Source organism: Mixophyes fleayi, chromosome 7 (assembly GCF_038048845.1).
Source record: "Mixophyes fleayi isolate aMixFle1 chromosome 7, aMixFle1.hap1, whole genome shotgun sequence".
Lineage (NCBI taxonomy): Eukaryota > Metazoa > Chordata > Amphibia > Anura > Limnodynastidae > Mixophyes > Mixophyes fleayi.
In genome coordinates, this window is record NC_134408.1 from 60715933 (window position 1) to 60730547 (window position 14615).

A 14615-nucleotide genomic window follows, 5' to 3' on the forward strand; every position below is an offset into this window, starting at 1 on the left:
GCGCTGCTGAAACGGTGCTGCAGTGTATGCGCGGGCGCATGCGCAGCAGCTCTCTCTCGCGTTTGTTTTTTTTTGGTCAGGGGGGGAAGCCCCCCTCTGACAATCTTGCGTGCGCCCCTGCTATAATTGGTTGGCTTAACAGTGATTGTGTATTAAGCCCGTTTCTTCTGTTTGCATATGAAATTACAATTATTGTTTACAATTCCATGACTGAAAAATATAGACCAAACTTCCCTGTGGATACTAGGCATGCCCCATTGATGTTTACATTCAAATATTGTATGCCTTATTTATCTATGTATGTTTCAGAATATTTCTCAGCTGCAGAAGATCACCCAAGGCTAAAATAGAAACAATAATATATTAGAATGACACTATATTGTAAAGAAAAAAAAATATAAAGGACGAAAAATAGGCAAGTAGCTTGCTTCTCACTGATAGCTCATCTGTTTTTATCTTTCACTGTAATGAACATGGCTCTTAGTGATATGGTAGCAAATAACTACACTGACACCAGACAGTTTGTGCATTTTGCACGTAAGCAACTGATAAAGACCATTCCAATTCTGCCATCTAATGGATAGCTCTGTTCTGGTATCTTAAGACAAATGCTATAGGCATTTGTAGATTACAGAACAAAAGCCTGTAACTAGATATGCGTATGATTTAGGGGCTCACAGCATTTGAAGCTTAAAAGATAACACAACATAGTGCAACTATATTCATCTACAGATAAAAAAAGAATTCCTTACACATAATGCATCTATACACAGGGTCAGACTGGCCCACCAGGGGACCGGGCTATCACCGGTAGGCCCCGACCGTTATTCTTTTTTTAAAAAAAATAAAAGAATACTCACAGGAACGCGGCGCTCCCCGACTCCTCTCTGCTCCGTTCGCACTGAATGTCGGGCGTGATGTCATCACGCCCGACGTTCAGTAAGGAGCGCAGCAGAGAGGAGTCAGGAAGAAGCCATAAGACCGAAGAGAAGAACGGAGAGAACAAAGAAGCCGATAGAAAAGGTAAATGAAGGAACGGAAGCAAGGGGGGAGCAGAGTGAAGGGGGAGCACGGCAGAGTGAAGGGGGAACACGGCAGAGTGAAGGGGGAGCACAGACAGCATGGCAGAGAGTGAAAAGGGGCAAATACAGCATGGCAGAGAGTGAAAAGGGGCATAGACAGCATGGCAGAGAGTGAAAAGGGGCAAAGACAGCATGGCAGAGTGTGAAGGGGGGCCAGAGCAACATGGTATAGTGTGAAGGGGGGCCAAAGCAGCATGGCAGAGTGTGAAGGGGGGCCAAAGTAGCATGGCACAGGGTGAAGGGGAGCTAAAAGCAGCATGGCACAGGGTGATGGGGAGCAAAAGTAGCATAACACAGGGTGATAAAGGGGGGCCAGGAAAAGGGGGGGGGCAAAAGCAGCATGGAGGGCGCAGTGTGATCATTAGGAGGCACAGCATAGTGATGAAGGGGCACAGTAATGTGTGTGTGATGGCACAGCGGGTTTGTGGCAATGTAATGTGTGAGTGGTAGATGATGGCTAATAAATGGGCGCTATTTTGTTTGTAGGGTGAATGTGGGGAAATTTAATTTTATAGTGGGGACTATTATTTTAAGATGGGGTGGTTTGGGGGCTATTAATTGAATGTGGGGCTGAGTTTGAGGAGCATGAGGTCTATTTATTAAATGTGAATATGAATTATTTAATGGCAGTTATGGTTGCGGGCAATAGGTATATTTATTATATGTAAATGCGATTCATTTATTGCAGGGGCTGGGAAATAGGTTTATTAAATGGGAATAGTATTACTTTAATGTTGGTGCTAGAGGAAGGCCTAAGTATTAATTGTGGGTCCTATTGATTTAATGCCGGGGCTGCTTGGATTTTTCTACATGTACCCATTATTTTTTCCAAATAGGGCCCACAACATTCCAGGATCCAAACAAACCGCAACTAAAGAAACCAGTAGCCACAGGTGGTAAAAGTCACAAGAACAGGTAGGACAGTCTGTCAAATGTTCTGAGTCTAGTGCAGGCTTGGCTAACCTGTGGCACTCCAGGTGTTGCTGCTATATATTGGCAAAGCATGCTGGAGTGCCACAGGTTATCCAAGCCCGGTCTAGTGGGACAATACCGATTTTGGGTGACTGTTCTGCTCAATCTAAGGGGCAGGTCAAGACTGTGTATTCTTTATATACACACACTGCATTTATATACTACACTATGGTGCTAGCTGTCCTTCGTGGGCTGACCCCCTTCCCCTCTAGTGTTTGGTCTCGCCTGTATGATGGCTGGCCACACCCCCTCTGGTGGGCCCCTCGTGTTGCAGTCCCCTGGGGGGCCCTTCATGTCCCAGTCCGACACTGTCTATACATTTTTCTGTTTTAATCCCAAATACATGTAAATATAATTATTCCCAGAAATAAAATACATTTTTAAAAATCACAAACATAATAATTTGGATTTTTATAAGCTAATATATAATGCGGTTTAAATTTCAAGACATCGAAATATAAAATATAGTAAAGTAATATTGGTGATTATAAGGTTTTGGAAATAAGTGGGTAAAATTAGGTATGTGATGGTGAGTTTGAAATTACTCTTATAATAGGAAAGATACATATATATGATTATGAGGATATACAAATCTGTGAATTAGACTGGTTCTGTATTTTTCGCTTTCTTTTTTCCATTTTTGTTATTTTTTGTCCTCTCCCCCTCTGCACTATTAGAATATAATGCAGTTTGCAATATGAGATTAGCCTGGGTGTCCTCTGTTACTGCATTAGTATAAATCAAAATGGAACTCAAGTAATGTCTATGTAACAAAGCTCCTGATCGCAAACCCACTGAGAACAATACCGTCAACATAATAACTTACCTCCAAATGCAATCTAAAAATTTTTTAAAAAACAATGAATTGACTTAATATATTTTATAATTTAGAATAATGGGTAAGATATATGGAAAATTGAAGGCAATAGGTTGTAGAAAATCTATTTGTACTTCTAAGGTGGGGTGTAGATAAATGAGAATTCGCCATGTTTAAGCTGTTTTAATGCAAAACATTTAACCATAACATAAGAAAATATTGTGCACAAAATAACAATTCAAAGCAGGCATTGAATTAAAGTTGTATTACTTTTGAGACTAACAGATTTATTATTACTCATTTATATTTTAATGACTGTCTTTGTGAATATGGATTATTTGTTAAACTTCAGCACATAATCTGAATAACTCACCACAAACATTAGAATTACTAGCCCTAATGCAAAATAATATAAAGAAGTGTATTCCTAAAATTCACAGAGGCTGCGTGGAAGTATGGAGAAGAACCCTAAAACATCTGTTTGATTTATAATTTATAGTTAAAAGAAGAGACATAAAGAAAAATTATTACTCACAAAAAGTTCCATTAAAGCCCCATTTTACATTTTTTTAAAAAAATCTGCAAAAGTGTACAATGAGGCATCCCAAACTTTAATTAAGAAAGACACATACAAGGTTATTTACAATTGTCAAAATAGTTTTATGTAAGTAAAACAGTTTGTTCCAGTATGTACAATGTTTCCACATGGTCTGCTTTCAAATTCCACCAATTAAATATTTATATAAGTTGGTGTTATCATTGACAAGAAAAAACATTAATAGCACTATTAAGTGTGAATAACTATTATAACACTATTATAGTTGGTGAGTTACTTGTCCACAAATTGTTTTATGATAAGTAGAACACATAAACATTTAAAAACAATAAACAAAACATAATTATGGTTTAGAACCAGCAGATTAGATATGCAAGAATGAGTAGGGTGGAGAAGTGTTAATATGACACAGCAAAAAGGTGACTGGGTGTGCCTGGGCAAAACGGACTATAAATCAGGGTTAAAATCTCAAAAGTACAGAAGCGTTTTACTTCTCGTTTAGAAGCATCAACAGCTACTCACTCTCACAGACAACATGGTCCACTGGCCAGCTGAAGAGAAGGCAATCATAAACTCTGTCTGGGGAAAGGTAAATGCCGAGAAAGATGGCGGTGAAGTCCTGTCCAGGTAAACAGAACAAAACATGTTACCAGTTACTGTACTTCTATTTTGAAAAACAAATGACTATAACTCATGATAAAATTCAAAATGATTACCAACCGGATATATATATATTTTTTCTAATCTTTGAACAGGCTGCTGATTGTTTACCCCTGGACTCAGAGATATTTCAGCTCTTTCGGGAACTTGAACAATGCCGCTGCTATCCAAGGAAATGCCAAGGTCCATGCTCACGGCAAGAAGGTGCTGGAAGCTATTGGCCATTCCATTGAACACATTGATGACATCAAACACTACCTGCATGACCTTAGCAAGTCTCATGCCCAGGAGCTTCATGTTGACCCCGAAAACTTCAAGGTATATTCAATTACGGTCTTAAATGTCCAGGGTCATAATTATGCCCTGAATATTCAGCTTAAAAAACATTTTAAACTAATTATATATTTGATTTTAAATATTTTAATGTTCTTATAAATTAGTTAGAATATAATGAAAAGGAAATTGTACTATGGTAAATATTAATATTAATACTTGATTAGTATTACCACACAATGGGTCTGATTCATTAAGGAAAGTAAGACAAACAAATGAAAGTTTTCTCCTGGACAAAACCATGTTACAATGCAAGAGGTGCACATAACTTTATTATTTTGCACATAAGTTAAATACTGGCTGTTTTTTTCATGTAGCACACAAATACTTGATAGCTTTTTATTTACACTGAAATTTAAAGTTGATCTAGAACATCCCTTACCCCAACTATAAATCTGCCATCACATTTTACAATTGCCTTCCCCTACAATGCAACATGGTATTGCCAAGATGCAAAGTTACTCCTTTTTTTTGCTTTACTTTCCTTAATGAATTAGGCCCAATGTCTCCTTAGACCCATTTTATGTGGCTTAACAACCCAGACATTAAGAACCCTTACAATACAAGGGGCACAACCTAACCAAATGTGTAGATTTTGTCTGATAATTGTTGAACAGTGGATCTTCACATCTATGTGTGCCAGGTGATATTATCACAGTAACATATATTCTTAATTAAGGCACGTGTAGAATGCAAAGTTAGTTGAAATTCAGTAATATATCTTTATATATTCACAGCGCCTGCTTGCAATTCTGGTGACTGTCTTGTCTAACAAACTGGGAGCTTCCTTCACACCCAAAGTCCAGGCTGTCTTCGAGAAATTTAATGCTGTCTTGGTGTCTGCTCTGAGCCATGAATACCATCATTGAATATAGTACCATACAGAAAGTCAACATCTTATAAGACACTGAGTAATTGCTGTCATGTGTAAATGGTCAATAAAGTGTGTAGAATTTTTATTCTGTACTGTTATGTGATCATTTAACATATCTAAGATATATATACACACATACATATATATGCATATATATATATATATATATATATATATATATATATATACACATATATATGCATATATATATATATATATACATATACACACACACACATCTATATATATATATATATATATATATATATACATATGTACATACACACACATATACATTATATATATATATATATGTATACATATATACACACATATACATATACATATATAATAGAGGAGAGAAGGACGGCGCCTTCTGGTGCAATATTTATGAATATATCAACAAATAGTATTATAGATGGGTTGCACTATACATATGGACAGGGTCGCCATCAGAAATCGTGGGGCCCAGTACAAATGAAGCAGGCAGGGCCCCCCGATGGACCCCCCCCCCCAATGAACCAGGGCCATCTTTCCGACTGCGCATGATGGGCAGGTGCCCGGGGGCCCAGGGGGAAAGGGGGCCCATGGAAATGAAATAAAAATCACTGAACTTAATCAGTTAAGTTCGGGTAAGTTAAGGGGGTCCCTAATATATATATATATATATATATATATATATATATATACACACACACTCACCAAATATTGGCATTGTCCCTACTAGAATAACAACATTTCACAGACTCTCCTGCTCCCTCCTACCTGTTCTTCTCACTTTCTCCACCTGTGGCTGCAGGTTTCTTTAGTTGCGGCTTGTCTGGATCCTGGAATGTTGGGGGCCCTAGTTGAAAAAAAAAAATGGGTACATTTAGAAAATTACAGCCAGCCCCGGCGTTAAATCAATATCACCCACAATTAATAATTAGGTCTTTCTCCAACCCCAACATTAAAATAACAGTATTCACATTCAATAAATAATAATATATTATAACATACCTATACAGACCCATATAAAGCCAATGCCAGATGTTGTCCTCCTGAATACTAAGGTGACTACCAAAAAAGGTTGGAGGATGGAAGCCTGTAGCAAGTGTAGACTTTTTTACTTCACTGACTACATGTGAAGATTCATCCAAAGTTTCTACCTCTAATTTAGAACCCAAAATGTCTAAACCAGTGGTTCCCAAACTTTTGCAGTTCGTGGCACCCTTAGAGTCTCCATAATTTTTTCAAGGCACCCCTCCAAAATAATTACTGAGCAGTCCTGTTTTAGAAGTAGTTGGGTCAAAAAATTTAATAAGTATTTAGGTAAGGACAGAAATACTTATTTAGCTGTATGCAAAAATGCCCCCTCTACATCCAGTCACTCTTCCCCCTCTCACGCTGCCCCCTCTCACGCTGCCCCCCTCCTCTGCCCTCTGTCACGCTCCTTCTCACTCTGCCCTCTGTCACGCTGTCCCCTCCTCTGGCCTCTGTCCCCTCCTCTCCCTCTGTCACGCAGCCCCCTCTTCTCTGCAACGCTGTCCCCTCTCCTCTGGCCTCTGTCACGCTGTCCCCTCTCCTCTGTCACGCTGTCCCCTCCTCTGGCCTCTGTCACGCTGCTCCCTCTCCTCTGTCACGCTGCCACACTGTCCCCCTCCTCTGCCTTCTGTCACACTGCCCCCCTCCTCTGCCCTCTGTCACGCTGCCCCCTCTCCTCTGCAATGCTGCCCCCTCTCCTCTGGCCTCTGTTATGCTATCCCCTCCTCTGGCCTCTGTCACGCTGTCCCCTCCTCTGGCCTCTGTCACGCTGTCCCCTCTGTCACGCTGTCCCCTCTCCTCTGTCATGCTGTCCCCTCTCCTCTGCCATGCTCCATCTCACTTGGTCCCCTCTGCCGATGGAAAGCCAAAAGAAAACAAAACAAAACATAAACTCACCAATCCGCGCGGCGCCGGGACCCAGCATTCTCCCTCTCTCTCACGCAGCTTGTCGCTATAGTGACAAGCTGCGTGAGAGAGGAGATTGCTGGGTCCCGGCGCCACGCAGATTGGTGAGTTTATGTTTTGTTTTTTCCTGACTTTCCCGCGGCACCCCTGTGACAGCGCCGCGGCACCCCTGGGAGCCGCAGCGCACACTTTGGGAACCACTGCACTATGGGATTCATGCAGAAGACTGACATATTAACATGATTATTGCATTCCAGCACTTTTTCATGTTTCTGTAGGTAGAGGGCTGCAGTCAGTAACTGTAGTGGCGGACGGTCTATGACGTGGTAGTGATAGGAGACTGCTGTTTTTTTATTACTGGGCTTGCTAACCATGAACTGCAGTTTCTTGACATGGTAATTATGATTAATACCTAAGTTTAGATAAAGATAAAGTACAATTTGTGTGAATTGAAAGGTAATCTGTGGTGGAAGTGGGGTGTATATGGTAGTAGGCCATACCGCTACTTCTCGTACTGCCTTCATTGTAAAATAATAAAATTCCATTCACTTGTTTACATTCTCATTACATTTTTCATACCGCCACTTCTAAACTTCCACTTCGACCACTGAGCTTAATATTCATTGTATGGAGTATATGACCGGCATAATTCAAAATTCTGGTAGATCCTTTGACAAAATATGGGGTCCATGGACATTATTCTTTAACTGCTGGGACCACAGTGTGATGCAGTGTAATGATAAAGGAGGGCACAGTGTGATGAGAGGGACAATAATGAGGGGCCGCATGGTGATGCAGGAGGAGCAGCGTGATGTGCGGCTGCACATAGTTTACCCTTCTACTTAACTATAGGAGTATATGCTATGCTTAAAAAATATAATGCTATGGATTGTTTCAGGGAGGCGGGGGGGCTGGGTGGGGGCGTGGGGGGAGCTGGGGGGGGGGGCCCAAACCAATATCTTGTGTAGATGATATCATTGTGTTTTTGTCTTAATTACATAATAAAATAACAACAAAATCAAACAATAATAGAAACAAAACCATGATTATTGAAAAAGTCATTAATATTTTGTTTTTTCTGTCTTCAAACTTCATTTCATCGCTTTTCGCTTATAAGATTTTTCTGTGTCATCTCTGTGTATCATCCAGCAGTAGTCAGCCATCATGCTGACGTCCCACGACCCTGGTATCTTCTTTCTACATCTTTAACATCTTGGTGGAACTGTTCACCCTGTTCTTCACTGTAGATTATTCGGGAAATGCTCAAAATGGTAATTCAACAAAATATACCTTTAAACTCATATTGCAGCCAAGCTTTCTGTAACTTTTAAGCATTTCCCTGACAATTTCTTTGTAGTTTGGATCCTTAACATTGCCTTGACATTTTGAAATCACTCGTTTGAACGAAGTCCACGCTAAAAGTTCCACAATATTCATTACATGCCCGAAATGTTCATCTTTTATTAACTTTCTAATGTCAGGGCCTGTAAAAATGCCTTCCCTCAGTTTAGCATCGGTTATGTTAGGGAATTTGGTGCAAAGATATATGAAAGTTTCTCCATCTTTAGGCAGTGCTTTTACAAATTGTTTCATCAGTCCTAATTTTATATGTAGAGGTGGAAGTAAAACTTTATTTGGATCTACTAAACTGAATTTGATGACATTATTTTTTCCAATTTCTAAACTTTTTCGAGCTGGCCAATTGTTTTTTCACTAATGTAAATTTTTAGCTCTGCTATCACATTCACAGAGAAAACATGGGGATTTGGTGTAACCTTGTTGTTGGCCAAGTATCATGTATAAAATTTTAAGACCTCAACATATTAACCACTGAATGTGCTAATGGTATTGACATGTACGTATTGCCATTGTGCAAAAAAACAGCTTTTAAACTTCTTTTGGAAGAATCTATGAATGTATATGTACTTTGTGTGTGTATGTGGTGGTAGGCAGGGGTTAAAATGAGCCGACACAGGGCAAAACTGGGCAGGGGGGGAGTTTTATGACGAGAACTGAATTGCAACTTTTATACTGCCGACTGAATTCATTTAAGACAATGTTTTATAATAAATATAGGCAGAATACATTTATTATTTTAAAGAATATGAAAAAAATCTATAAGTATCACATAAATTTGTTAAAAAAGCTTTTTCATCGCAGACCTGTGGTATAGTTCAAATATATGTTGAGCCTTATTTGACTTTTACTAATTAATGCTGGCATGTTAGCTCATTAAAATTTTAGCATTCCTCTAGTGATGCACCAAAGCTTGATTCATTGCAGGTGTTAATATTAACAATCAGTTTGCTTGATTGAACATACAAACTAATGCACATGTCACTTTGTATTATATTTGATAAATGAAGTACCCTAACAAGTGTCTGTAGATGAAAATTCTGTCTAAGCCCAAGCCTGTGTCATTTTCTAAAAACTAAGGAGGTAAAGCATTGAAATTAAGGTATGGCTTATTCATGATATTTCCCATATGTCTGTGTCCCTAAATAGGAAAGGCTAAAATGTAAAGCCCCTGTGATATCTCAGCATGCGTGGAGGGGGAGGTGACGTGAATTCCACTGTTAGTCTCACCACTTCTCAAATGCAGTGTCCCAACTGAAGTCCTGTTCTCTCTTTGTAGTTGCAGATTTTGAAAAGGGCTGGCAGGCTAATCAAATGCAGTCCACCTGCACATAGAATCTCATACACAAATTCTTGCAATCTTAACAACAACCACAATTTATAGCACGTGTTGGCATGTTTGCAACAATAAAATAACAGTAAAAATAAACAATTCCAGTTCAAAATCATCTGTTTCAAACTCTTCAATAAATATGTCCAATAGTCTTATGATAAATAAACAGTGTAGTTTGCAATCCATTGTGCTCCATTACATGATATGTAACATAAAAAATAACTCAGTGTATGCAAAAATAGAAAATAAATTAGTGTACTGCAAAGTGCTTTCTTATGCAATCATATACCTTGTGGCTAAAATCTGTAAAAGAAAATAAATAATACAATAAATAAATATAAATAATACAACACAGTCTTTTAATTCCTTCAAACAGCAAACTCCCTCATATGAAAGGAATTTACATTCACATTTAATGAGTTAATTGGCTTGCACCAACAGATGTTTTTAAGTCTACAGTTTCTTCCAAAGATACTTTCTTTGATCTATTATTCAGAGATGAATGCATCTCTCTTAACATACTGCAGTCAAAGATGTTACAGCCCGATTCACCTCAGTCTCATGGAGCTATTCTCTTCAGCAGTACTATTCAGCAGGTGCTTAATCCCATACTTGCCAACTCTCCCGGAACGTTCGGTAGACTCCCAAAATCCGGGTCGGTCTCCCGGACTCCCGGGAGAGCAGGCAAAGCTCCCACAACCGGTAAATACCTGGGCAAAATAATGTAATTCGTGGTGAATCGCGTCATTTTGGCCCCGCCTCCCGCATCAAAACATCATTTTCGACAATTATGCGATTGACCGCGCCCTGCCGCCTCTCGCCCTCTAGTCACGCCCCCAGTCCAGGGACTCCCGGACTTCACTGTTTGTTTGTTTAAACCTTTTAATGCTAGTGTTTGTTGGGGGAGTTTATTGAGGGCTTGATTGAAGAACACTGATCACATGTGTTTGTTAACCTTATATATTCATTGTAGAATGGCTGCAAGCCAGTGATGGTGTCACGTTTAAATACAGGAATTCAGCTAGGAGCCACGAACATGGTGAAAAATACTCTATGTTTATTTGCAGAAGTGTACAAATAGCAGGTAATCATGAGTTTGTAGTAATACCAGGTGCAAAGCTGATCGAGGAAGCAGGAGGTAATATGAACTTGCAGAAAACACCAGGTGACAGCGGGGTAAGTGTGGCTAAGATCCTGATTTATGACAGTACCCCCTCCCTTACGAGTGGCCACTGGACACTTAGATTGGGGCTTAGTTGGAAACTTGCGGTGAAATTTTTTGATGAGAGATGGAGCGTGAATATCAGAAGCTTTGATGCAGGCTCTCTCTTCTGGACCATAGCCCTTCCAGTCTACTAGATATTGTAAGTTCTTATGTTGAAACCGAGAGTCCAAGATCTCTTTAATTTCATATTCATCACCATGTTCAGTCTGCACTTCAAGAGAAACCAGTTTGGGTGTATAAAACCGATTTAGCACCAGTGGTTTTAAGAGAGAAATATGGAAGGAGTTGGGTACCTTGAGGTAAGATGGTAAGTGTAATTTGTAGGACACTGGATTGATGACCCGGGAGATGTTAAACGGTCCAATAAAGCGAGGAGCAAATTTCATAGATGGAACTCTGAAGCGTAGATTGCGAGTAGACAGCCAGACTCTGTCTCCAGGTTTCAAGCTTGGAATGGCTCGTCACTTTTTGTCGGCCTGAATTTTGTAGCGTTGGGACGCTTTAAGTAGAGATTCCCGTACCTGGCGCCAGTGGCCTGAAAAATTCTTTAGGAAAACTTCAGAGGCAGGTACTAAGGCTGTAGGAGGTGGAGTAAACAAGGGTACCCTGGGGTGAAGGCCATAGACCGTATGAAATGGAGTGGAAGCAGAGGATTCATGATAATGATTATTATGAGCAAATTCTGCCCAAGGAAGCAGATCTACCCAGTCGTCTTGAGATGAGGATATCTACAAATGGAGAAATGTTTCTAAGTCCTGATTGACTTTTTCCGTTTGCCCGTTGGATTGTGTATGATAGGCCGAAGAGAAGTTTAGTTTGATCTGTAGTGCTTGGCATAAAGATCTCCAGAATTTCGCAACAAACTGAACTCCTTTATCTGAGACGATTTCTTCAGGACACCCATGCAAACGGAAGATCTCCTTTATAAATTGCTGAGCCAGGATAGGTGCTGATGGGAGGCCACGGAGAGGAACAAAATGCGCCATTTTAGAGAATCTGTCAACGATGACCCAGATGGTATTGAAATTATTAGAATTGGGCAAATCGGAAATAAAGTCCATAGAAATATGGGTCCAGGGTTTGGTGGGAATAGGCAGAGGCAAAAGTTGACCAGCTGAAGATTGTCTTGAACTTTTATGTTGGGCACAGCTGCCACATGCGGAAACAAATTGCTGAACATCCTGATGAAGAGTAGACCACCAGTACTTCAGTATATGAAAGAGTGAGTTTTGCGGATGCCCGCATGACCGGCAAATCTGGAACAATGTGCCCATTGGAGCAATTTTTTACGCAGATTCTCAGGAACAAAAGTTTTCCCCTGGGGAGGTGTATTGTCGGGTCTACTGACTGCGATGCTGAGTGGGCTGATAATAGGTGCGGATCCACAGTGATGGAATCTTCCTCTTTCACCATAGAACGTGACAGAGCATCGGCCTTGCGATTTTTGGAACCGGGACGGAAGGTGACATGGATATCAAATCGAGAGAAGAATAGTGCCCATCGGGCCTGATGTAGATTCATGCACTGTGCAGTTTTAAGGTAGAGCAGATTCTTGTAATCCGTGTATATTGTGACAGGATAACGAGCTCCCTTAAGTAAATGTCTCCACTCTTCAAGCGCCAATTTGATGGCAAGCAGTTCTTTGTCCCCTATGGCATAATTTTGTTCAGCTGGTAAAAATTTTCAGGAGAAAAACCCGCAGGGATGCCATTGCTGATCAGCTGTTTTTTGGGAAAGAACTGCCCCTACTCCGACAGATGAGGCATCAACTTCCAAGTAGAATGGACAGGTTAAATCTGGTTGCCTGAGTATGGGAGCAGAAATAAATGCTTGTTTCAGAAGTTGAAAAGCAGATTGGGCTTCTTCAGACCACTTGGCAGGATTAGCTCCTTTCCTGGTGAGGGCGGCGAGTGGTGCTACCACAGTAGAGTAGCCCTGAATAAATTTTCGATAGTAGTTAGCGAATCCCAGAAATCCCTGTACTGACTTTAGTTTAGATGGTTGAGGCCAGTTAAGAATAGCTTGCACCTTCTCTGGGTCCATACGAAGACCAGTCCCCGAGATGATATACCCCAAGAATGGAATGGATTCAACTTCGAAGGTGCATTTTTCAAGCTTGCCATACAGTTTATTCCTTCTGAGACGGCTGAGGACCTCTTTAACATGTCTGCGATGGGACTGGATATCAGAGGAGAAAACGAGGATATCGTCCAAATATACCACAATAGTATGGTACAGTAAGTCCCGAAAGATTTCGTTTATGAAATTCTGAAAAACTGCTGGGGCATTTCTCAGACCGAATGGCATGACAAGATATTCGTAGTGCCCATCCCTGGTGTTAAAGGCGGTTTTCCATTCATCGCCACGCCTGATGCGGATCAAATTGTAGGCCCTGCGGAGATCCAACTTCGGAAATATTTGGGCACCTTTGACTCTGTCAAATAACTCTGTGATGAGGGGCAGAGGATATTGGTTCTTGATGGTAATGTCGTTGAGACCTCGGTAATCGATACAGGGACGTAATCCACCCTCCTTTTTCTTTACAAAAAAGAACCTGGCTCCTGCCGGTGAAGAGGATGGGCGAATAAAGCCCCTTTCCAAGTTCTCTTTTACATATTCAGACATAGATTTTGTCTCAGGGATAGAAAGAGGGTAGACTCTGCCAAGCGGTGGGGTTTTACCCGGAACAAGATCAATGGGACAGTCCCAATCCCGATGAGGTGGTAGAGTTTTAGCGGCCTGCTTACTGAAAACGTCGGTGAACTCTTGGTAGGCAGGAGGAACTGGCAAAATTTCTTTATCAGAGGTGGAGTAATGTGAAAGAACACGTTGTAAACAGGACCCGAAACAAGTGGGAGCCCACGCCAAGATTTGTGGAGTCGACCAGTCGATATGGGGGTTATGCTTTTGAAGCCATGGAAACCCGAGAACCACAGGGCTAGTGGCTTCTGGGATGACCAAAAAGGTAAGAGATTCAGAATGCAGAACTCCTATTTGGAGCATCACTGGAGAAGTCTGATGCATAATGGTACCCCCTGGAATACGGCTACCATCAACCGCAGAGAGAAAGATGGTCACTGGAATTTTCACTAGTGGAATGGCTAGTTCAGCACCTAATTTGACAGACATGAAATTCCCAGCTGCTCCAGAATCCAGCAGGGCTGAAATGTATTGGGAGCCTTGAGCGTGTTTCAGGGTGACTGGGATAATACAGTCCTTGCCTTGTGGGGAGCGAAGGGCCACGCCTAGGCTCATCTCCTCATCGTCAGCTGGGAGGGTGCATTTACCCGGCTTGCGAGGACAATAATGTAGCAGATGTCCAGAACTGGCACAGTATAAGCAAAGTTTCTCTCTAACTCGCCGTTCTCGCTCAGTGGGTGAAAGACGTGCTTTGCCTAGTTGCATAGGTCCATCAGGGAAAGGAGACAGTGCCCGAGCCCGTTGAATAGGGAGGAACTTGGGCTTTTCTAGAGCTCTC

General features: G+C 41.0%; 1 protein-coding gene across 1 annotated transcript; it reads left to right on the forward strand.

The window, feature by feature from the left end:
* The first annotated feature begins 3923 nt into the window (after positions 1 to 3923).
* LOC142096956 (hemoglobin subunit beta-2-like) lies at positions 3924 to 5377 on the forward strand. Its single transcript, XM_075178582.1, has 3 exons — positions 3924 to 4054; positions 4183 to 4405; positions 5158 to 5377. Exons 1-3 carry the CDS (start codon positions 3963 to 3965, stop codon positions 5287 to 5289), a joined length of 447 nt encoding a protein of 148 aa, XP_075034683.1. The 5' UTR covers positions 3924 to 3962; the 3' UTR covers positions 5290 to 5377.
* Positions 5378 to 14615: the final 9238 nt, after the last annotated feature.

Coding starts and splice junctions, on each gene's coding strand:
- LOC142096956 (XM_075178582.1), top strand. CDS start 3,963: ATGGTCCACTGGCCAGCTGAAGAGAAGGCAATCATAAACTCTGTCTGG. Junction 4,055..4,182: donor GGCGGTGAAGTCCTGTCCAG/GTAAACAGAACA, acceptor ATCTTTGAACAG/GCTGCTGATTGTTTACCCCT. Junction 4,406..5,157: donor TTGACCCCGAAAACTTCAAG/GTATATTCAATT, acceptor ATATATTCACAG/CGCCTGCTTGCAATTCTGGT.